We start from the raw sequence: 25,075 nt of genomic DNA, 5'->3' as shown, positions 1-25,075 counted from the left end.
CAAGAGCCATGGCATCCTGTCTAGAGCTATGAAACAGACATAACAGACAGCCCCACATGGTCTTTGATGTTGTTGTTCTTCCCTTAGAGGCTGTGAGGTCCAAAGGAGGGATAAGGAAGTCCTATTAAAACAGTGGAAGGTGTAAGACTCCTACAGAGACGGGCTGAGAAGACCTGCATAGCTGAAAACAGTTTGTACAATGGAATGTGAGAAAAGCCTAGAATTACACTGAACAATTTAGACTCTGTCCTCCATAGGTGATGAGGTGCCGGAGCTCAGGAGCGAAGAGCGACTGGAGGAAAGAAGCACTTTAGACCAAGCACAAATCTGGCAGCCATCTGGAATACGATCAAAGGAGCAGGAGGAAGGAAACCGGGAGAAAGAGGAGGCTGCGGGACAGTCCTGTAACAACAGCACAGCCTAGATGAGAGAAAGAGCAGCAGCCCAGAGAGAGACAAGTCACGAGAGACTGGATACAGGCTTCCCAGACATACTGAGGAAGGAATCCACAGGGAAGAGAGCTGAAGGCCCAAGTCAGGAAGAAATGCAGGTTTTAAGCTTGAGAGAGAGACTGGAAGGTTAGCTGAGACAAGGGGAAAATAACGAGTTTTGTGGGGAAGATACCATATTCCCTTTTCAATGTGTTGAGTCTGTGGGACGACAGACGAGTCAAGCAGGATGCTTAGTGAGCAGTTGGCCATACTGAATTGCCAGAGCCACAGGAAAAACCTGAAGAACTGAGATGGCCGGAGGGAAAAGTCTATGTAACAACACGATTGCACATCTTACCTAAGAGAGACATAAAAAATATGAGCACACACAAAAATTCTCAATTTTGTAGGTATGTTTATATTGCCACCTGGAATGCCATCCTCCCTGTAGGCCACTAGCAAAAATGTCTTTTAAGTCTTTTAAGTGTCAGGCTGTGTTTAAGAAAGTGGAGCTTTGTGTATGCATTGTTTCAGAGGATCAAAGGACTAGAGGAGGAGGAAATAGAAGCAGGTGCAGAGGGTGGGGGGGCTAATGCCAGGAAGCAGAAACACAGCAGTCTCTCTCTCATCAGGATCAGGGGGTCGACCAGGGAAACACCCTAACTGTAGCTCTTAGAAGAGCGGTTGGGGGCGGGGTTGGGAGAAGGCAATGACAATTCACCTATACCATCTACAAGGACTGTATCTAGACAAAAAAATCCAAAAGTTTCTAAACTATAAGCTGAAATTCAAATGTGTGTGCACATGTTCACCTGCTCATCTTGCACCAAAGGCATGTGAGAGCCCAGAGGCCACAAGAGAGCATCAGACACCCTGGAAAGTTCCAGGAGGCTGTGAGGCATGTCATGTGGGTGCTGAGACAGAATCTTGGTCCTCTGTAAGAGCAGCAAATGTTCTTTATCACTGGACCATCTCTCCAGTCCCTAAGCTAAATTCCAAGAAAGATGGAAGGCAAAACACAGTGCCACACCATCTGTGGTGTCTGCATACTGCCCACCAGCTCAGCATCTTAAATGCAGAAAAAGTGAAGAAAACCTAAAATAGAACCAGGTGTGAAATCCCAGTTGGAGGAGGAAGACTGCTGAAAGTTTGATCCAGCCTGGGCTACAGGACAAGACCCTGTCTCAAACTCTCAAACAAACAGGAAACAGACACTTTCAGACAAATGAAAGACTTCTCTCTCTCTCTCTCTCTCTCTCTCTCTCTCTCTCTCTCTCTCTCTCTCTCTGTGTGTGTGTGTGTGTGTGTGTCTGTGTGTCTGTGTGTCTGTGTGTGTCTGTGTGTGTGTAAGCTGGAGGTTGACATCATGTCTTTCTTAGTGTTTTTTTGCTGTTGGTTTCTTGAGACAGGGCCTCACTATGACGCTCTGGCTGGCCTAGAATTCACTATGTGGATTAGGCTGGCCTCATACTCATTCATAGAGATCCTTATTTTTTAATTAGGTAATTTATCTTACTTCAAAATTTTGTGTATGTGTGTACATGTGTGTCAGTGTGGGTGCCCTCAGAGGCCAGAGGTCAGGGGTCAGATCTCCTTGGAGCTGGAATGACAGGCAGCTGTGAGCTGCCCAATGTAGGTGCTGAGAACTGAACTTAGATCCTCTGCAATAGTAGTAAGTGCTCTTAACTGCTGAGCCATCTCTCCAGCTGTTCCACCTTAGTTTTTGAAACAGGATCTCTCCCTGGAGCTGGAATCCATGGATTGGCGAGGCTGGCTATCTAGAAATCCCAGGGTTCTCCTGATTCCTCCCTCCCACTGCTAGGATTATAGGTGTGCATGGGTGTTGGGAATCCAATCACTTTACCTACTAGACTATCTTCTTCTTTTCTCCCTCTTTAAAAACAGACATTTCATTGTCACATGTGTGTCTCTTATGTGCGTATGTGTGAAGGTGTCCACATAGACCAGAACAGGGCATCAGATACCTTGGAGTTGGAGTTAGAGGCATTTGTGGACTGGGATAGAAACTCCAGCACTCACAACAGAGCAACAATCCCTCTTAACCACTGAGCTATCTTTACAGACCACACACACACACACACACACACACACACACCTACCTTTTCTAAAAGAAAGGTGTAAGTTGAGCCAGATACAATAGCACACATCTGTAATTTACAAATTCAAATCTATGCTACATGGGGAAACTACCTCAAAAAACTTAATAAAAAACAAAACAACAACAAAGAAGTATTTTAAGGAATGAAAATCAACAGAAAGAATAAACAGATAAAACTAATAATTATTGACTGCTAGAAAGTATTAAGTGTTTTGTAGATTTTAAAATATAAAAATTAAAATAACCAACAATAACATAAGTTGAGAGGGAAGAATACAACTACTAAAGTGCCCTCAGGCTCCTTCATTACCTATAACTCAGTAAGAATTCTACTTCGTGTAAATCATTTCTCAGTCCTTTGGCTAAGATCATGTGTCACATCATTCTTTAGTGGGCCAAGAATACAAGTAAGAATGCATAACCACTAAAAAGAAAACTAAAAAGAAGTAGCTGGAGAAATGGCTCAGCAGTCTAGACCACTGGCTGGGTTTAGTTCCCAACACCGACAGGGTGGCTCACAACCATCTGTAAATCTAATTCCAAGGGATCCAATGCCTTCTTCTGGTCTCCATGGGCACCAGGCACACAATGGGTACATATTCACACATGCAGGCAGAAAACACACACACACACACACACACACACACACACACACACACACACACACACACAAAGAAATCTGTGCCCCCGCTATGAGATGTGAAAAATAAAACTATAACAATGAACACCCTTTAGGGAGGCATACAGGGGAGGAAAGCAGAGGGTGGAGGGTAGTATAAAAGAAAGGAACACAATAGAATGCTTCCATACAAGCATGAGGACCTGAGTTCAAGCCCCAACAGTCACATAAAAAAAGCCAAAAAGCACGCTTATAATTCTAGTACTGGGTAGGTGAAAGACCGAAGGATCCCTGGAGCTTGCTGGCCAACCATTCCAGCTTAATCTGTGAGTCCCCGTTGCCAGTGACAATCTATCTCAAATAACAAGATGAAGGGCCAGCAAGATGGCTCTACATGTAAAGGTAACTGCCAACAAGACTGAGTTTGTCCCTGGGTTCCATACTGTGGTGGAGACCAAATTATTGCCAAGCTGCCTTCAAACCTCCACACATGTGTACACACACACACACACACACACACACACACACACACACACACACACACACACAGAGAGAGAGAGAGAGAGAGAGAGAGAGAGAGAGAGAGAGAGAGAGAGAGAACAAGTTAGATGGTAGATTAAATAGTACACATTAGTCATTGTATCCCAGGTATATAAATGAAATAGTGTCAGACTGTTGATAAGCAGCCTACTGCAGCCTGCCCAGATTACTTCAATTTCTCATTCTCCTTATTAAAATCTGTTTATCAATTCCCAATTCATTGTAAGACCATGTCTCAAAAGAACCAGACAGAATATTGTCAGACCTGGAACAAAAATAACAACTACAAATAGTTTATAGGAGACATATCTTCAGTCAAAGGACAAATAGATGCTGAAAGATTGGAAAACAATGAATCATTCGAAGTAAGTAGGTGTGAGTGCACTGTAACCCGGCACTGCTGGGGTGGAAACGGCTGACCTCCATACGCATACACACACGAATACACACACACACACACACACACACACACACACACACACACACACACAGAGAGAGAGACAGACAGACAGACAGACAGACAGACAGACAGACAGACAGACAGACAGAGAGTTGAAGGACCTATAACATAAGATCAAAAGGCACTGTATACATACACTGCTAGGCCCAATAACTTCAGAGGACATATGACTTTTAAGCTCACCTTCTCCTACCCAAGTGACCATACATACGATACACACTATGGAGTTATCAAAGGACTCAGCTCTTTCAGGACACACTGTCTAATCATGGGGGTTTATGTTGAAATAACAAAGTAAGCCTGAAACCCTCTGTGTTTGAAAATTAAGTAATTCATTTCTAAATAGCCCATGGAATCAAAGAAAACATTCTCATTATTCTTAATGGAATCAACATAATAAAACTTACAGAATACTGCCAAAGCAATACAATGACATGCAGAGCTTTCAAAGCATATATTAGAAAATGACTACTAAAAAATAAGTCAATGCGGTATTTATTGCAGAATCTACAGAATGAACAAACTAATCCACAGAAAGTAAAAACGATTGTGTGACAAGTAGATAAGGAGGTAGACACATAGGTAGGAAGAATTAATAGAAAGGACTACAACAAATCACATATCTTGGTTTGAACCTATGGTGAGAGTCATTTTAAAAAATAGAAAAAATTACTAATATCAAGAATGAAGGGCCAGGAATACAGCTCAGTGGTAGAATGCCCGCCTAGTGTGCATGATGACTCTGTGCTCCTTAGTCTAGCCCCAATATGGGAGAAAAACAGAAAGAGACGGGAGAGAAGAGCGAAATCATTAAAAGTTCAAAGCTCTCCACAGGAAAGGAATTATCAAGCATTCACACCAATAAATTTAAGTGTCCATGAACTGGATAAACTTCTAGAGAAATATAATTATCAACTGAAACAAAGCAGAAGTCTGGGAAGTTCCAGATCTATCACAGAAAACAAACAAACAAACCAACCTATCCCTAAGGAAAACTCCATCACCATTTTTAAATGAGCTGAGTTCTGAGGTGATACGAAAGAAAACGACCCCCAAAGGGAGTGGCACTATTAGAAGGTGTGGCCTTGTTGGAGAAAGTGTGTCACTGTGAGGTGGGTTTCTTCACTCTGTGACAACCGGTCAACTTCCTGTGGCCTGAAAGATGGAGCACTCTCAGCTCCAGCATTACATCTGCCTGCACTGGACACTACCATGCTCCCCGCCGTGATGACAACGGACTGAACCTCAAAAACTGTAATTAAATGTTTTCCTTATAAGAATTGCCACAGTCATGGTGTCTCTTCACAGCAATGAAAACCCTAAGACAAGTCCTATTTGAACTCTTATACAAAAAGATGCAGCAGCCTCAGTTCATCTCATAAAACTAGCATAGGTTCTGGTGTGCTGAGGACGGACCTGGAACCCTCCTTGCAGGAGCTACACAAGCACTCTCCCATGGAGCCACATTCCTAATGGCAGTACAATCTTAACAGCAAAATGTGACAATAATATTATCCCTGTGGAATAATCCTTTTGTTCACTGTGAAAATGTATTACTCAAATTGGTTAGTAGAAAGCTGACTGCCACTGGCTAGGCAGGATTTTAGGGGCAGAGAGAATGCTGGGAGGAAGAAGGGTGGAGTCTCCAGAATCTCTTAGCCAGACAGGGAAGAAACAACAAGTTCATAGATGATGCAAGTGAGCCTTGAAGCAGCACATAGATGAATAGAAATGGGTTAATTTAAGTTGTAAGAGCTGGCTGGAGAGCAGCCTAAGCTATCAGCATTTATAATTAGTAATAAGTCTCTGAATATTTAGAACTGGCTAGTGGTACAGAAAAGTCCACATACATATTACAGAAGAGGAAAACTGAGTTACCATCACTCAGGAAGATATATGCACATGGCATAAATATTAGCTAGGAGAGAGAAGGGAGAGAAAAGAGCGGAGAGAGGACGTAAGAACCTTGGTCCTGGCAAGGTTATTTAACATTCTGAAATATAAACAAATAACAAAAAAGTTCATACTGTTATCTCATTGACAATAGAAAATTATTTGCTAAGTTAAAACTCAAGATTTTTAAAAAATCAACTATTTTGGGTAGAAACTAAGAATAGAAAGTAATTTTCCTTAGGTTGACAAAGAGTATTTTGTTTTGAGACAGAGTCTCACTGTGTACCTGGCTGAAGTAAAACTCAGATGTCTGCCTGAGTCAGTGCTGAGATTAAAGGTATGCCCCACCACACCCAGCTACAAATGTCATTCTTAATTTTGAAAGCTTCCCCTGAGATTTGAAATGATACTCTTAAAAAGCGTCTCCTATCACTTCTGTTCAAAAATATTACACCAGGGGTCCTAGATAGTATAATAAAGCAGGCAGAAGAAATGTGTGGGAATTGGAAAGAAAAAACAAAATTATCATTTACAGATAATGAATGTTTTCATAGAAAATGCACAAGAATCTTCAGGGAACTACCATAAATAATGAGTAAACTCAGCAAGGCCATTGAATACAAAGTCAGTATATAAAAATTAATCATAGAACAGAGTATTTCTATACAATGGCAGTAATTATGAGCATATATTCACATTATCAAAAAGGTAAATGTATCAAAATGGTAAAATTAGAGCACTATTTTGGCTGGATTCTTGTCAGTTTGACACAAGATAGAGTTATCAGGAAGAGGAAGCTCAATGGAGAAGATTCTTCCATCAGACTTCTGTAGGCAAGTCTGTGGGCATTTTATTGATCAATGATTGATGTGGGAGGGCCCAGCCCACTGTTGGTGAGGCCACCCCAAGCAGGTGGTCCTGGTTGTATAAGAAAGCCAGCTGAGCAAGCCCTAAGGAAGCCAGTAAGCAGGGTTCCTTCGTGGCCTCTGCATCAGCTCCTGCCTTTAAGTTCCTGCCCTGACTTCCCTTCAGGATGGACTGCAAAAGCCAAATAAACCCTTTCCTCCCCACGTTGCTTTGGTCATGATATTTTATCACAACAACAGAAACCCAAGCTAAGATACTATTTAAATAGTACTAGAAAAATAAATCCAAATATTCAAAAAATAAATTTAACAAATCCAGGCATAGGAGCTGGAGAGATGGCTCGGAAGTTAAGACAACCAGCACCTGGTTTTGTTCTGCATGCATTCACGTGGCCACTCACAACCATCTGTAAATAGTTACAAGGGGGTCTGATGTCCTCTTCTGGCCTCATTGGGCACCAGGCACATGGTGCAACGATAGACATGCTAGCAAAACACTCATACACGTTAAGATAAAAAATAATAAAAGATTTTTTTTAAAAAAATGAACAATGCTTTTATAAAGAAAATTATAAATAGAAAAAAATTAAAAATAAATGGGTTTATAGGAATTAAGGTTTTTTGTTTTGTTTTGGTTTTTTTGTTTGTTTTGTTTTGAGACAGGGTTTCTCTATGGCTTTGGAGCCTGTCCTGGAACTCACTCTTGTAGACCAGGCTGGTCTCAAACTCACAGAGATCTGCCTGCCTCTGCCTCCCAAGTGCTGGGATTAAAGGCGTGCGCCACCAACGCCCAGCCCGAATTAAGGTTATTTTTGTACATATTTAATTTCTTCCCTAAATTGGTTTGTAAAAATTACAATTAAAATTATAACGGTTTGATGCAGCAGGTTTGTAAAAAATGACAAGTGACACTAAAATTATATTGAAATGAGAAGGACCTTCCAACTATAAACAATTGCTATAATCTAAAATGAGAGGACCACTGGGCATGGTGGTGGATTCTTTAATCCCAGCACACCCAGGCAGAGGCAGGAGTGAGGTCCAGGCCAGCCAGGGCTACATAATGAGACCATGTCTCAAGGAGGGGAGGGGAGTTGCTACACTGAATAAGACAAATTGTAAGGCTATACTAATGAAGAGGGAGCCAAGGACATTTATGAGCACCTGACATGACAAAGGGCACTTCATACAGTGGAGAAGAAACTATGTTTCAGTGATTAGTACTTTATTAATCAGATAACCATGTGGGGCTGTAAATATATATATATATATATATATATATATATATATATATATATATTGTCCCTACCAGACCACCCACAAAATTCAATCCCGGGTGAAATTCAAGATGACCCCCTGAAAAGCATGTTCCCTTCTCTAGTTTTAAACTGAGTTTTGCCAATGGCAAGCATTACAAAGGGATTGAGAATGGAGGCCAGGGAATTTACTCCCCAGGGTCCCTCCCAGCCAGTTTTCATGAACTGCCTGAATCCCTGTGTCGGGCACAGTTGTCAGGAAGCTTGTCATGAGCCTGTTTCCCACAGACAGGTAAGAACACCCCTCAGATGGCAGAGGTATCAGGGATCTGGAGTGGCTGGCACTAGGACACTGGGTGACTTCTTGATGCTTTACAAACATCCCTCAGGCATCTGTTAGCCTTCTACAGATTAGATTCTCTAAGGACCAGCCTGGAACTCTGAATAAACAAGGCATTACCTACATGAGTAATAGATTTGCATATCCTATCACCCAGGAATTCTCCACTCCATGTACAGTGAGGCACACAAGCAAGGCCAATTATTAAAGCAGTCATTAAAGTTCATGCTAGTACCACACTAGAAAAGGGAATATAGAAAAACAGTTCAGTAGATAAATATGGCAGGTCAAAAATCTTATAGCATTAGAAAACTGGCTGTGGAGGTTCATGTGGGTATAATCTTGGGAGGTTAAAGCTGGAGGTGTCATGAATTTGAGCCCAGTCTGAGCTACATAGTGACATCTTGTCTCAAAAGCAAAAAACAAACAAACAAAAGCACTTACAATGGAATACTACTTCCAGTAATTATATGAACTACTCAAACTTTTTATTTCAGAGCCTTTTTACACTTAGAAATTATTAATTAATATAGGATGCATTATTAGACATGCTATATATTCTATGTACTCTATATGTATGTATGTTAAGTATATGTATAGAGTATGCACTCAGTTTTTTATATGTACATTTAAAACAATAAAGATATCATATGTTAGTGTAAATAACATTTCTTTTATTTGGTTTTTTCGAGACAGGGTTTCTCTGTGTAACAGCCCTGGCTGTCCTGGAACTCACTTTGGAGACCAAGCTGGCCTCAAACTCACAGAGATCTACCCGATTCTGCCTCCCCAGTGCTGGGGATCAAAGGCGTGAGCCACCACTGCCAGGTGTAAATAACATTTCTTATTAAAAACAAAAACAAAAAAACAAAAAAAACCAACTTTTTGTTTTCCAAAACAAAATGAGATGGACACATTTTCAATATTTTTATAGTTTTAATTGTATGGCTTCACAACACAGCTCAGTTTCACATCTAACTCTGTATTTAATCTCCTGTGATTTGTTGTTTTGCTGAAACAAATGAAGAAAATCAGACTTGCACATATACTTGGCCAGCAAAGAGGAATAATTTAACCTCCTTTTCATTTTTTCTTTATTATTATTGTGTGCATGATGTGTGTTATGTGCGCCACACTGCTTTCTTGAAGGTCAAAGGACAACTCCGTGGTGCCAATTCTCTCCTTCCACCCTGACAAGAATTCTGGGGATCAAACTCATGTTGCCAGGCTTGAATAACAAGTGCCTTACACTGATTAAGTCATTTTTCTGGCCCTAGTTTTCGTTTTTTAATATTTTCCAGTGCTGGGTCCAGAACCCAGGACCTGTGCTTGCTAGGAAAGTACTCTACTAATGAGCTAAAACCCTAACCCCTCTAACAACCTTTTTAGATAATTGAGGCTATTCCTTTGAAACTATCAGCTGAGCAAATGGCAATTGTTAGGTGCTGCATACCTTTAACCCCAGGATTTGGGAGGCAGGGGCAGGCAGATCTCTGTGAGTTCAAGGACAGTTAGGGCTACATAGTGAGACCCGTCTTAAAAAAAAGCAATGTCATATCTGTATTCTTTTTTTTTTTTTTTTGGATGGGGGGGGTGTTGAGACAGGGTTTCTCTGTGGCTTTGGAGGCTGCTCCACCTCCCAGGTCCCAGGATACAGGTGTGCATCACTACGCTTAGTTTCAAGTGCGAGTCTTAGTTATCTTTTTGCTGTCGATTTTTAAAAGTAATCATAAAACAAAGGTATTATCAGTCCACATTTTTGTGTTTATTTATTTGTTTGTTTTGAGATGGGCTCTCACCATGTAGCTCTGTCTGTCCTGGAACTCACTATGTAGACCAGCAGGTCTCGAACTCACAGAGATCCGATTGTCTCTGCCTCACAGGTGCTGGGACTAAAGGAGTGCGCCACCACCGCCTGACCATATCTGTATTCCTAGCAGAGAACTTAGACTATTATATTTTATCATAATGTCGAAACTTTACCATGCATAATTTTATAATATCACACAGACCTCATTTAGAAAAATATTACTTGTTCAATCATCCAAGTTTTTTATTATATATCATTTCACTATGTGACAGGAAAAAAAATTAGTGAGGAGGGAGAGGGGAAAATTCTCAGTGGTAGAATACTTGCCTAGCATGCACAAGGCCGTGTTTAATCTCCAGTACTGCATTAATAATTATAACACACATACAAAGTGCATATGTGTATGTGTATATATGTGGTGTATATATATATATATGTATATATATATATATATATATATATATATACACATACATACATACATACATACATGTATATGTATACATACACGTATGTATTTCATTATTATCACATAGAGTGATTTTTAAGTCTGGACAAGCTGTTAGGTTCACAGTGATAGATACAGACATTTCCTCCAAACCTAATGTTCACAAAGATAATCAAATTTTAACCACCAGATGTGGTGGCACATGACTGTAATCCCAACAGTAAGGAGGTCGAGGCAGGGGGATCCTGACTTCGGACCAATCCCCATTACATATCTGTGTCTGTATTTAATCTACTGTGATTATGCTGTGTTGCCCGATCACATGAAGGAAATCAGACTCACAGATACTTGATTGGAAAAGAGGAAACTGTCTCAACAAAACAAGAACCATTACAAAGCCCTCAAATTCTACTACAACAAAATACCATCAGCTTTTTTTTTTCTTTCAAGTAACAGCTTCACTTTATTTTTAAGAAAATGTCTGCCAAGTACCCCTTCGTAAGCAACCACAATTTACCTCTCAATCCTCCTATCACATAAAAAATGAAGGCCATGACAAAGTAGCAAGTGTAGCTTATAATTCCGATTACAACACGCATGCTGCTGGTCGGGCAGCCTCACATGTCCCCACACAGCAGAAGCACTAATGCACACTCGGCGCTTCACCCAGGATGATATTAAAAAGATGTATTCTCAAGGGTTGAGATACAATAAAATTAATCATTTTTCCTGCTCTGACAAGGACATTCTCAGGTAAAACTACCCACAAAGCTCAGTGAAGGGAAAAAGCACTGTGAACGCAGCCTGCAGTCACTACCTTTACCCATGAGAAGGTGTCATGAGCTTTAGTCATTGCTGCCCTTGGACCATATAGACATCAATGGGGAAGGAAAAATGACAGAATGATTATGAAAGTGGTTTTGACCTCTCAGTTTTCCTGGAAAGGGTTTAAGGAAATCTCACTGACCACACTATGAAAACTACTGAAATACATCAACACAGAACAGTGTGGCTCCATCTATAAAATGTAATGCCACGCAAACAAAAACCACAGACACTGCATGAGACTCATTTACATGAAAACATAAAACCAGGTACATATTATAAGTTGAAAAACACACTGGGAGATTTTAACACATTTCTCTCATAACTGACACATGGTTTTGTTTTGTTTTGTTTGAGACCTGGTCTCTTATGTGCCACTATGCCTGGCTGTTTTATGTGGGTCCTGGAGGCTGAACTCAGGTCCTCATACTGGTGTGGCAAGCATTTACTGACTGACTATAAAAGTTTAAACAGTACAATTAAAAGCCTGATCTAGTGGCCACATATAGACCAGTACACCAAACAGTAAAAGACTACAATCTTTACAAACATAAAGAACACTCCCCAAACTAAGAGTATATTTACAGAAAAGCATTTTTAATAAAAATAAGGATCTAGCTAGTCATGGTGGCGCATGCCTTTAATTCCAGTGCTCGGGAGGTAGAGGCAGGGAGATCTCTCTGAGTTCGAGGCCAGCCTGGTCTACATAGTGAGTTCTAGGACAGACAGAACTACATGGTGAGAGCCCATCTCAAAACAATCAAATAAATAAACAAAAACAAAAACAAAGACTGACATTATCTTTGTTTTATGATTACTTTTAAAACTCAACAGCAAAAAGATAACTAAGAATCACACTTGAAACTAAGCATGGTGGTACACACCTCTAATCCAGGACCTGGGAGGTGGAGCAGGAGGAGCAGGAGTTCTACACTTGCTTTCGTTACACAATGAGTTTGAGGATAACCTAGTCAACAAAAAACCCTGCCCTGCCTTCAAACGCCAAAAAACGGGCTGAGGGACAGTTCAGTTGTTAAAGAGCTTGCCATAGAAGCATGAGTTCAGACCCCTAACACACTCATTAAAAAAAGTTAGGTATAGTAGGATGCATAGCCAAAATCCCAGGGCTGGAGACAGAAGATCCCTGGAGGTTACTGACTAGCCATTCTGGCCAAATTGATGGGCTCCAGGCTTAGTGAGAGACCTGTCTCAAAGAATAAGGTAAATGGGAGCTGGAAAGATGGCTCAATGGTTAAGAGCACTTAGTGCTCTTGCAAAGGATCTGGGTTCGGTTCCCAGCACCCGCACATCAGCTCACAACCAACTATATAACTCCAACTCTCTTCTGGCCTCCACAGGCAAATAGGCAGGCATGCACAGAGCACACGTATATACATGCAAACAAAACTCTCACACATGTAAAATAAAAATAAATATTTTTTTAAAATAAGGTGAAAAGTGATTGAGAAAGATACCTAATGTTGACCTCTATCTAGCCTTCAGTCACACATGTGCATGCACACATACATGAACATGTACATATAACACACACACAAATAAAAAATGGGGAAAACAAAAAACAAACAAAACACCAACAACCCCAGCCTGTAGTCCAATCACTCAGGAAGCAGAGGCAGGAGAATTGCTGCAAATTTGACACCAGCCTTATCTATGTAACAAGCTCCAGACCAGCAAAGGGCTACCTACCCAAGGAGATCTGTCTCAAAAATACCAGAAACAAAGCAAGCAAACCAAACCAAGGGGTGGGGGAATTAGAAAATACTTAAGAGTGAGTAAGGAGACTTGGTGTCTCAAATCTGTGAGGTGATGGAAGCAGTACTGAAGAGATCTTGACAGTTTTCTGTGGGTTTTGTAGGAGGGAAGATGAAAATTAGTGATCTGAGAATTTGGCTTCAGGGAGAGTAAGTCCAAAGAAAAGAACACACAGCCTACTTGCAGTCAAGCCTGTCTGGAGGAAGCTGTTTTATCTTTCCCACACCACATGGCCAAAGCACAGCCTATCTTTCTCTATCATGGCACTTCAACTGACAGTTTCAACCACCCAGTTAATTCCAAGCAAGCATAGCAAGTGCAGTGGCAGCAGCTCTCCCAGCCCCAGTGGCAACTGCTCCAAGAAGAATTTTGGGTGGGAACCTTTCTCCATCTTCTCTAAACCCTGCTGTGAACTTAACACTTCAAGAAAAAACTTAAATTGCCCTTCTGTACAGACCTAGAATCATGATTTGAAGAAACTCAGAAATTCACTTAGGTTAGAGGAAATACACACAGACAGACAGACAGACAGACAGACAGACACAGACAGACAGACAGACACACACACACACACACACACACACACACACACACACACACCAGCTGCAAAGACTTTGAACTATCATGAGGGATGTTGACAAATTTCGTGAATGTATATGCACTTGTGTGCAAGTGTGAAGACCAGAGGATGGCACCAGGCATCCTCTATTGTTCTCAATTTTAATTTTTAGAGTTATTTATTCTATTTATGTGTATGGACATTTGCCTGCTCTCACATGGAACCTGCTCCCTGACTGGCCGCCCCCCATCCTCCTGGCTCTGCCTTTGATGCTGAGCCCTGAGGCATGGACTGCCACATCCAGCTTTTCATGTGACTGCTGAGGACACACCAAGCACTTTATCCACTATGTCACCTCCTCAGTTGTTTTCTCCCTTTGTTCTTTCCCTTGTACCAATGCAATATCTCTCCCCTTCCATCTCCTTTCTCTCTCCTCCTTGCAAATATCTATAGTGTCCACTAATGGAACTAAGGTAAAGCCTTCTACAAACACAGCCTGGCTCCTCTCCAAGCTGATGCCCTTTATCGTGTGTGTGTGTGTGTGTGTGTGTGTGTGTGTGTGTGTGTGTGTGTGTGTGTGTGTGTGTGGGTTATAGGTCAGCCTAATGTGTTGTTCCTCAAGACAATGGTACTTATTTTTGTTGATGATGTTTTTCAGGAAGAGGTTTCTCTCTGTAGACCAGGCTATCCTCTAACTCGCAGAGATTCTCCTGCCTCTGCCTCTCCCACCCCCAAGTGCTGGGATTAAAAGCATGAACTACCATCACCCAGCTGTGCTTATTTTTGGAGACAGGATCTTTCACTGGGATTTATGTCTCATCAATTAGGCTTAGATGGGTGCCCAGCAAGCTCTAGAGATGCTCTGTCTCCACCTCCCCAGCACTAGGACTATGAGCTTGTGCCATTGTCCTGAGCTTTTCTGTGGGTTCTGGAATCAAACTTAGGTTCTCATGCTTGTGTGAGCCGTACTCTACGTGAGAAGAAATCTTCCCAGACCCTCCAGTACATCTTGGTTGTGCTTCTCTCCTTTCCAGTCCTGCCTAAGTCACTGCACCAGGCTTCAATTCAAAACTGAGGTGCCCTCTAATGTTCAAAGTCCACATTGGCATCTGACTACAACATCTTGAGATACCTTCAGTCTCTCTTTAGTGGTATGAAAACCACAGCCCTTGATCATTGTGGGTTGGAGGAGAACGGCCCCATGCATTCATATATTTGAATGCTTAGTCACCAAGGAATAGAACAGTTTGGGAAGGATTAGAATGCGTGCCCTTGTTGGAGGTTTCAAAAGCCCATGCCAGTCCCAGTTTCCCTTCTCTGTCTCTCTTCCTTCCTCCCTTCCCCTCTCTCTGTGTATCCCACCTCACAGACAGAAAAATGAAGAGGAGATAGAGAGGGCTCAAAAACTACTCATTTGCCATCCTCTCCTCTGCTGGTTCCCTTTATCAGCAGACTCCACTCCCAATGCTACCCTGCCAAAGAGTCCTTCACTGACCCACTGGGGTACCCATTCTGCTTCTAGCCTAATTTAAACCCTGTTTCATTTCCTTATAGGGACACCTCATAAATACAGGGCACTCACTGCGTTGCACCTACACAACACATGTACTTGGTAATATTACATAAATGAACAGGTTCCCACTGACTGAGTTTTGAATTACTTGTGAGCGTCAACTAACTTATTTTTGCATATAAAATCCAACCACCTTTTCCCGATTTCAGGCCATTGCTATCAACTTTTCTGTGTCTCTCCCTTCTAAATTGATGCTAGTTTCATCCATGCCACCATTCCACCTTCAGTCACTGTCACCTGCCTGTCGTTTCCTCAAACCAATTTTCTCATTCTAGATTTGTACCACTTTTATGTCTTGGGGCCAAGGAAACCATAAGAGGGCAGCAGATCCCCTGAAACTGGAGTTACAGCTGGTTGTGAACTGATGTGGGTGCTGGGAATCAAACCTTCTGGAAAGGCCACCAGTATCTTCACCCTTGAGTGAAGAGTACTCTCCAGCCCTTGCTACTTTCTGAAACATGATCTTACTCTTTAGCCAAGGCTGGCCTCTAACTCATGGAAATCCTCCTGCCCACCCCTCACCCTTGCCCAAGTGCTGGAATCATGCATGTGAACCATGACACCCAGCCCATTCTAGACTCTGCAGTATCTAGCATTCTTCCTCTGCCTTACCCTAAGTTATTTTCAGTAACTTCTATACAAAGACATGATCAGTGATGGCAACATAAATGCCAACCACAGGACAACCACAGCCTCAATCTTATCCCCAATTGTTTCCTCTGAAAAACCTCAACATTCTTCCTTCCTACTCCCCTTCATCCAAATGAAGCTGTCCTTGCTCTCCACCGAGACCTCTGAGGCCAGGCTCCTTGTCCTTCTACTCTTTGTTGTCTCCATCCTCCTGTAAATCAACTCTCAATGATCGTTAAATTCCCTGGCCTTTTTGCCACATACTCCCTTCACATGTTATCCTCTAGCGCAGCACTTGCAAAGTTTTCAAACACCATTTCATCACATCTAATCGCCGACTGAATCACTTAAATGTAGCATTGTTAAAATCTGAAGAAGAGCAGGAACTGTCTAAGCAAAAATCTTCCCATCTTTAACAGAAACATAATGTTGAAAGGGTGTGGGAACCCCTATTCCCACTGCTACAGCAGTGTGTATAATGTAGATTGTACACCTCCCCAGGTTACCCTCCCAGGGCTATTGAGAAGAACTACTCACGTAGATAAGTCCTGAATAGTAGCGATCCTTCAGATTATGTAAAACAGACGCTTCGTTCAAGCATGTCAACTCCGCCATGTCCTCCACCTTGGAGAACTTCGGTGGGTTCATCTTCTGAATGTCATCTTTGTTGACCATTGCTTTCTTTCCATTCTCTGCCAGCTCCACCATAACTTCATCGCCCCGTTCTTCTTTGATACTAGCTGCCTCAAAACCATGGCGTTCTGATGGGATCCATACCAGCTTTTTAGCTGTCCAATCAGCCTGAGTGGCAGGGTTGTAGATGACAGCCCTGTCCACAAAGAGATACCTCTCGGGATCCTCCAGTCCAGTTCTCTGGGCCATTGTAAACAGAAGGATCCAAAAGTAATTGCCTCTAGAAGAGAAGGGCAAAATTAGATGCTTATGAAATACAAAATAATTTACAAGTTTGACTTTCTAAGAAGCTTAAAGCAAAACCCTGGATAAACATAAAACATACAGTTAAAGAGCCAAGTATCCCTCCCTCCCCACAGCTACACTACCCCATTTTCCAAGGTAAACTTCAGGGGTAACCACTAATCATGACTCTGGTTGTCTAATGACCATCCAAGATCTGCCCTCAGTTACCAAAGGCAGAGGCAAACAACAAGGTTTCAGTGTGACCTTTTTTCCTTGCTATCTCCTCTTTCACCCTCACCGCAAATTAAGTAAGGAGTTATGAAGGGAAAGGCCAAAGAAGAAAAATAAAACAAACACACATAATAAAAGGCCCATGGAGTAGTACTGGAATTATTGTGAGTGACCACAGGCCATAGCTACAAAAACACTATGACTGCCAGAGAGTAAGGAATCAGGTCCAGGGAATAGCTCAATGGTGGAGAATTTGACTGGCATGTACAAGGCCCCTAGGTTCCATCCCCAGAGTACAGAAACAGGAGGAGAGAGACAGACACACACAAGTGAAGACTATATCAATTAGAGTTAAATAATGTCTTCCAGTTCACCTTCAGACAAGACTCAAGGCAATCCCCCTATAGCCTCACAATGGCCCTTTAATCTGTTACATGGGAACCACAGAAGACAATTACAACTTGGCTTCAACCAAGCCTTTCAAGAATGTGGTGACACCTATTCAGTTCTCCATCTCTATCCATCAACTGTTCTCACTTTGGCATCGCCACCTTCCACTACCCTCACCTCCCACCAGTGTCCATGTATAACAGTTCCCTCTGAGTTTAAAACATTCCATCCTTCATGAAGTTCCTTAAGCAGGAAGGTAAACAACTCAACATAGCTTCAGGAAATCCCTGAAACTAAGTAGATTCACTAGGCCCCTCCCTGCCAGAGTAAGCAATAAAAGCAGAGAGCCCCTCTCAGAAGAGCAGAGCCAAGCTATAAAGAAGACTCTCTCACAAGCTGAGAAGCAAAGAAGACTCTGAGAGCAGACCAGATGTCTAGAAGAAGCAGAAACCGGCTGAACTACCTGGAAGAGGGTTACACCAACTGAGGCACCTGGAAAGCACACACTCTCCAACCTGTGCAGCTGCCTGCAAGCTGTGCAGTGTGTTCCAGGTACCCAGCTTTGTGAGCTGTCACCCATGGTAGGGTGGGCTTTGGAGATGCAGCTGTCTTTGAGTCATTTCTACTCCAGTAAGCCCTCACCCAGTCCTGTAAGTAACTGTAACAAAACTCATTGGTTCACCAAGTTGAACTTTAGTGGTATCTGTACTTTGGTCTGTAGTAGGCTCCCTGTCTGGGGTAAGGAGACATGTGTGCTGTATCCCTAGAGGGAAAGTCTTAATAACACACCATATCTTCCATTAACAGTGTGTGGCCCCAAAGCAAACCTAATATTACAGAAAAGGATCTAACCAGTACATAAGAAATGAATCATTAGTAACTTAAGCCACATTGAGGAAAGGTCTGTTCTGTGACTGTTACAACAGTCAGAGCTCAAAATACAATTGGTTTGTTTAGTGCTCAATGACTACTGGTGCATAAGGAGCTAAGCAAATCTCTGGGCATGTTAGGGTGAGGCAGCTCTCCTATAGTTGGGAATTAGCCTTCTGATGTCACCTGTTATTCCTTCCTGACAGCATCTTTCTAGAATCAAACATTTCTTGCTATTACTCCAAAGTCCAAGGTATTACAAACTTCACAGGAAGTTTCTAAGACTTCATCCAAATCAACCCAAGAAACCAAGTACTGACTTTTACTCTTATCAGATCTCTGACTTCTCCCCTTAACCCAGCTCGCCAGAAATATGAGGGGCTCTTGGTAGGTGAGAAGATCAATAAGTCATCCTTTGTAGGTTGAATGGAAAACATTATGAAGTCATCCAAAGTTGTAAATAGGTCATTAACCTTGAGTCTATAAATAAACCTCAAGCTCCATGAGCTCCTTGAAATGGTATAAACCACGCAGTACACATAATGTGTGCATTATTCTAAGGAGACCAACCACCCATAGCTTCAAATTCTCAAAGGGCTATCTAGACCCTGAAAGATTAACTGCTGACAGTGAGCACAGATGCTAGCTCTCTAACCCCTAAAAAGAGGTTCTAACAGCCAAAGAGCTGTGATTCTCCAGAAAGTATCTGTTACACCATGCTCTGAAGCAGTGGGTCTCACACTGCAGCATGCATTGACAGTATAGGAAGGATTATTAACATACGGCTTGCTGGACACCATCCCCAGAGCTTCTTACTCGGTAAGTCTGGGGTGACGCTTAAATTCTGTATTCCAACCCCCACCCCCCCACCTTATTCTTTAACTGTTTTTTTTTGGGGGGGTTGTTTGTTTTTGAGACAGGGTCTCACTATGTAGACCTGGCTATCCTGGAACTCACTCCATAGACCAGGCTAGCCTTGAATTTACAGAGATCCACCTGTTCTGCCTTCTGAGTGCTGGGATTAAAGGTATGTGTCACTATACTTAGCTACCCCATTGAGAGAGAGAGAGAGAGAGAGAGAGAGAGAGAGAGAGAGAGAGAGAGAGTGTTTTGCCTGCACACCCGTGGAGGCCAGAAGAAGGTGTCAAATCCCTTGGAACTAGAGTTAGTAGATGGTTGTGAGCCACAGTATGGTGCTAGAAATGGAACCCAGGTCCTCTGCAAAAACAAGTCCTCTTAACTGCTAAGCCATCTCTCTAGCCGAAGACTGTGTATTTCTATCAGCTGGTGATAGTGCTATTGGACCTGGATCCCTTTTGACAACCACTCTTACACAGTTCTCTCTCCCATCTACAAATAGAGTTGCTATCCTATTTTATAACTTAAACCCACATTTGCATCTAAAGCAAATACGGGAGAGAGGGCAATACAGAAGTATGGTGAGGTTTGGGCTTAGCTGTCTTTCCAGTTTAGACTGCACAGTGGTAAGAATGCAGGGGTCACCTCAGAAGAATGTGAATTTGAGGGCAAATAATAGGCCACATTTTGGAGGTACAGACTCTAATAAAAGTGAAAAAATTCAATTACAACAAAATCAATTTATCTTATTCTTAGTTGGCCAAACTGCATATATGGCATTTTGAAAAGTATCCTGCTGTCTGTAAGTCTGCATACATTAATTTACTGAACATGTAGAGACCATTTTAAATCTGGAAAAACTTAGCAAGTCATTTCTATAGCAGGTCTAGAAAAAGTAAATTGTGTAATTTTTTTGTTACTTTATCAAATGTGGACATTAAAAATTTATTGGCACATGTTTAAGATGTAGAAATACTAATTTAATGTAAAAAAAAAAAACCTGGTGGATAATGAAATTGCAATCACCACATGCCTCTAGCTTTCTGGGGAAAAGATAACATACACACACCTCTTTGGTTTTGAGCCCCAGGCTCAAAAGCCCCAGCCTTAGAAGTCAGTGTGTAGATGAAGCTGGTTTTGAACTCCTAAAGTTTCTGCCTCCACCTCTCAAGTTCTAGGATTACACTATGCACCACCATGCCCAACCTCATTTATTTTTTTTTAAATGAAGTCAATTCTTTGAGTCTTTAGTTGAGCAGTAGATTACAAATTATTTTTATTTTTAACATGTCCAGACTTTTCTATTAAACCCCGTGTGGATGGTTACCTGTCCCTGGCTGGTGTTGGCCAGTTAGCCTGGTCCCTGGTACATAACAGAGAACCCAGATCTACCGTACATAAATGGCCCCTGTCTTTAAAGTTCACTTCAGCCTCCCACAACCAAAAACCTTCCCTCCTGACCCAAATGCTACCCTTTCACACTTTCTTTTCAGGTCAATCTAGCAATTCAATCCTTCCTTCTCCTCAGCCTCCTCGCTGCCCTTCTGGCAGTCTCCTCGACCTACCTAACTTACAAGGCTTACTCGGCAGGTAGGTGCTCCCAGGGCTGTTTAATTCATAGGGTCTGTGAGACCAGTAAAGATGCTTCAGTTAGTTTAACTTTTCACTTGTGCTTGCCAAGTATATTGCATTTTTGTACTACATTGCACATTTGGTATTATATCTGATTTTAAACTGGTATTTAACATGTACAACTTGCAAATATTTTGCCTTGCTGAAAGGCTAATATCACAATTTTCAAAACAAATAACCTTCTTATGCATCCCTAATTACATCCAGACACTATTCTAATGAATTACACATATCAAGGCCTTAACCCTCACAAAAGGGGCACAAGGTAGCTTCCATTAATAACTCCATTTTACAAATGAAGAATCCAAAGAATGCTGAGAACAGACAAGTAAGTAAGAGGCCCAAGGTCACACAGCAGAGGTCACAAGTAGCAGAGGAAGTCTTAAGTCCAGAGACCAGGCTACAGTGATCAAAGTCAAGTGGACAGGGAATAAATTTTGAAGGACATTTAGCATCCATATTACTTGTTACCACAATTAAAAAGTCCTGTCTACTAATAATGGGTTAAAGATTATAGGTTCAATCGATGAGCACATTAGCACAATCTGGCATAGACTTTACATTTGGAAGGAAAATGCCTACATTTAAGAAAAGGGGGGAATAAAAAGGAATCTCTGGAGTAGACAGGCATGGAGAGAATTTGAAGGTATTCTCTGACACCTGAAGTAACTATCTAACTATAATGAAATCGTTTATCAGTGTATATATAAATTTGCCTCCTACAGAGTCAAAGTTCCTATCCCTTGCATTGGTTGTAGACAACCAAAACCTGGGGCATCCACCCAGCTCATTTTTTACTTCCAGTGAAATGCCACCTAGCAAAAATTCTCAACAGCCTCCCAACACCCAAGGTAGTCGTGGGCAGAGGAAAACAATTCAATTTTATGATCAGACTGAATACACAAGAACAAGTAAAATAATGCCAGCTAGTCACCCCAGAAGATGCTTCTGGAACAGATGAAGTAAATAAGAACTGCCCCAATCTGTGTAATGCTGTCTACTATCGAGGTCACTGGCATTACACGGCTGCACGAATCTCTTAATTTATCAAAATTCCACTTATCTAAGCAATCACAGGCACAAAGGTAAGACCTGCTATGAAGCCCTGCACTAGCTCCCAAATAATGAAATACTTCCAAAACTTGAATCTTTAAACCAGGGATTTTAATTCCCCATATGTGCTAACAATGTACATCAAACGCTGAAGCATATGGTCATTCACCCTACAACGGCGCCCTTCAAATTTTCCTCCATCTCGCTCTCTATCCAGTCTCTTCATTGTAATGATTTCCCTAAGGAGCCCAAATACATAGCCAAGCACTCACAGGTCACATCCTTTTGCTGCAAAAGCTTCTGGTATATCACACAATTGCACCATATGCTTTCTGCCGATAAGGATGGGGAGAACGGAATTTAAGATGCAGAAGTAAGGAGATACATAAAATGGCTACTTTTCAGAACCGGAGACAGACAGGACATACTTAAACATCAAAAGCACGAGGCTACAAGAATAGTTAAAATAGAGGCAGACTGATGAAGGGGATGAAACAATGAACAGATTATAAAGTTTTCCAGAGTCGGATACTATCAGGAATAATTAAACCTAATCCAAAGCATCATTAGTTCCAATGTTTAAAAAAACAAAAACAAAATCTCAGCATAGCCAAAGTATTACATTTAGTATTATTTTATTCAGCAAAAACAGCAGTCTTTGTTCCATCCGCAGTCTGGATCTACCCCGCCTGCTTTTCCCTACCCCACCCCAACCCACCCCACCCCCTTCCATCCACCGCAGTGATCTTGAAGAGAGCTGCAGAGGCCCCAAGAAACAAGAGATAACGGTCGTAGGTAGACACCCGGTTACCCAAACCTCACCAGCTCGGGTCAGACCCGCCGAGTGGCCACCTCTTCCCTAAGGCCCCACTTCCTAGGCAGGCCCGAGTGGGGGCCTCTCGGGTCCCTGGGCCGCATCCGCCCACCACAGGCCCACAAAGCCCCGCCAATGCCACGGACTCCACAGCTCCAACTTCCCTCCGACCCAATTCCACTTCAATTCTATGGGATCAGGGTGTGCCCCCCCCCCCAACTGCAGAAGGCCAGAGAGAGATTCTCCGGCGAGCCATTTCCAGATCACTTACACAATAAAGCGATCCAGAAGCGAGGGCTGACCCTCCCCCCCCCCAACCAACCCCGCGGCCGCTCCGCTACAACGCTCCCGGGCCACATTTCCCGCCTCGTTCCCCCCAACCGCCCAGGCCTCGCCCGGCATCCACCTCCCGGTTCCCCATGGTCCCCAGCAAGCGTGGCATGCCGTTTAACTCCCGCCCTCCTTCCCCTCGCCCAGCTCGGGAGCCCCTCGCCCGCCGCACGCTCCCCAGACCACGCAGAGCTTCATCCCACCGGTCCCTAAACCTCACAGATACAGGGTCCGCCTTCTGAGTCCTCGGAGAACCCCTCAGTCGCGCCTGGGAAAGCCCTACTCGGCCTAACCCACCATGCAACCCACCCAAGGTCCCTTCCTTCCCGCGCCCCTAGCACCGAGATCACATCCCAGGACCCAGTCCTTTCCTAAGAGGACAGACACGCCGAGAGCCTCCGGCCTCGGATGAGGGCACTCACCTCCCAACCCCACGCTTCCAGGGCTCCAATGCAACCGGGAGTTGGTCTCCACATTCCCACCCTCAGATCTCCATCCTCATCCCCTCCAAGGATCGTCCCCACGCACACCCAGCCCTGATCTCTGCAGGGGTCTCACTCTCAGGGACCTCACTGCCTATCCCTCCGGGGGGGTCTCTCCATCTCCATACACTGGGGTCCCGTCACCTCCACAAGGTCCGCTCTCCACAGCCCAGTCTGCCTTTCCCAGCGCTCCGTCTCTGTGCTCCACAGTCGCCCGGTCCCCCAGCCCGGGTTCTTCTCCTCCGGGTCGCCCAACCGTCCCCGCTCCCGGGGACACCGCACTCGGACCCAGGCAACCGCACCTCTCACCTTCAGCCGAAGATGGTGGCGCCAGCGCACGTCCCCAGCAGCGACCACAGATCCAGCGTCTTAGTTCCAAACCCACCGCTGCCTCCGCCGGGCTCCTTTAGCACTGCCGCTCGCGCCTGCCCCACCCACTCCCACCCTCATTGGGCCAGCTCCACGCCCATCACCGCCGCCCCCAGACCCACTGGTCGGTTTGCGCGCCCATCTCCCAGGAAAGACGTTAGCAACCCGAACGAAGCTACCTTCCCAAGTCCGGCTCCCTCCACCCACCTGGAATGATGCTCATTGGCTCCCGCTCCCAACCTAGGCCCACAGACTCTCAATCTCATAGGCTGACCCTCATGCCCGTCAAAGACGCCGGGAGGTGCGGCCGGGGCAGTGGAGGGCGATTGGCTGGCCTGGGGGGGAGATGGACAGCTGAGACTAACTGGGAGCCGGGCGATCCCGCGAGGCAGCGGCGCCGACCCTGCTGGGGCGTGCGCGTTGCGCTAGCCCGGGCTGGAGGGCAGTGGGGCAGGTGTGCTGCAGCAAAAGCCCCCGTCTCCCTCTGATCACGTCTCGCTGTAGCGTCGGGACGCGGCTGCAGCCCATTCGAGCGTTCTGCGGCCCGTCCGCTTGCCGCAGCCACTGGGTCCGGCAGCCAGACCCGCTTCCACAGAGGAATTGCGGGACCCGGGAGCTGCCTGCAGGGGCGGGGCGGGAGCGCGGTCCTAAGGCCTGACGTCACCCTGGAGCTTCAGGGGGTGGGAGCCGCTGCTGTGCGGCTCACCTGCAGTGGGGGAGGGGTGCGGCTCAGCCCATGCGCAAGAGCTCTGTCCTGACCCGGCCGCAGTCCGCTTCGACACTGAGGCCACCAGGGTCCCCGCTACTGATGCTTTTTTCCGGGCGCCCGCCATCCACCATCCTCTCGTGGCCCGCCACAGTTGGATGTTTGCAAGCGGATAAAACCTGGTTGCTCAACCTCTTAGGCTGGACTGAGATTCCAAAAATATGAGAAGCCAAAGGGTCTGGCAGAGGAGACGTGAAAGCGACTTCATTAGTTCATATAT

At 43.8% G+C, this 25,075-nt stretch overlaps 1 protein-coding gene across 2 annotated transcripts in view; it reads right to left on the bottom strand.

Annotated features, from left to right (window-relative positions):
- Myh10 (myosin heavy chain 10) overlaps positions 1-24,319 on the bottom strand; it is a 127,863-nt gene extending 103,544 nt beyond the window's left edge. Inside the window, exons 1-2 of one of the 2 annotated variants that reach the window (XM_027427091.2) lie at positions 24,297-24,319; positions 16,680-17,055 (exon numbers count right to left, since the gene is read on the bottom strand). In XM_027427091.2, the coding sequence (XP_027282892.1) occupies positions 16,680-17,024 (345 nt within the window). In that variant the 5' untranslated portion in view covers positions 17,025-17,055; positions 24,297-24,319. Of the gene's footprint in view, positions 1-16,679; positions 17,056-24,029; positions 24,185-24,296 lie in introns of those variants that run through there. The other variant, XM_027427092.2, reaches the window with a different exon arrangement.
- Positions 24,320-25,075: the final 756 nt, after the last annotated feature.

The sequence above is a fragment of the Cricetulus griseus genome, chromosome 7 (genome assembly GCF_003668045.3).
Source record: "Cricetulus griseus strain 17A/GY chromosome 7, alternate assembly CriGri-PICRH-1.0, whole genome shotgun sequence".
Classification (NCBI taxonomy): domain Eukaryota; kingdom Metazoa; phylum Chordata; class Mammalia; order Rodentia; family Cricetidae; genus Cricetulus; species Cricetulus griseus.
This window is presented reverse-complemented; position numbering and strand designations above follow the sequence as displayed.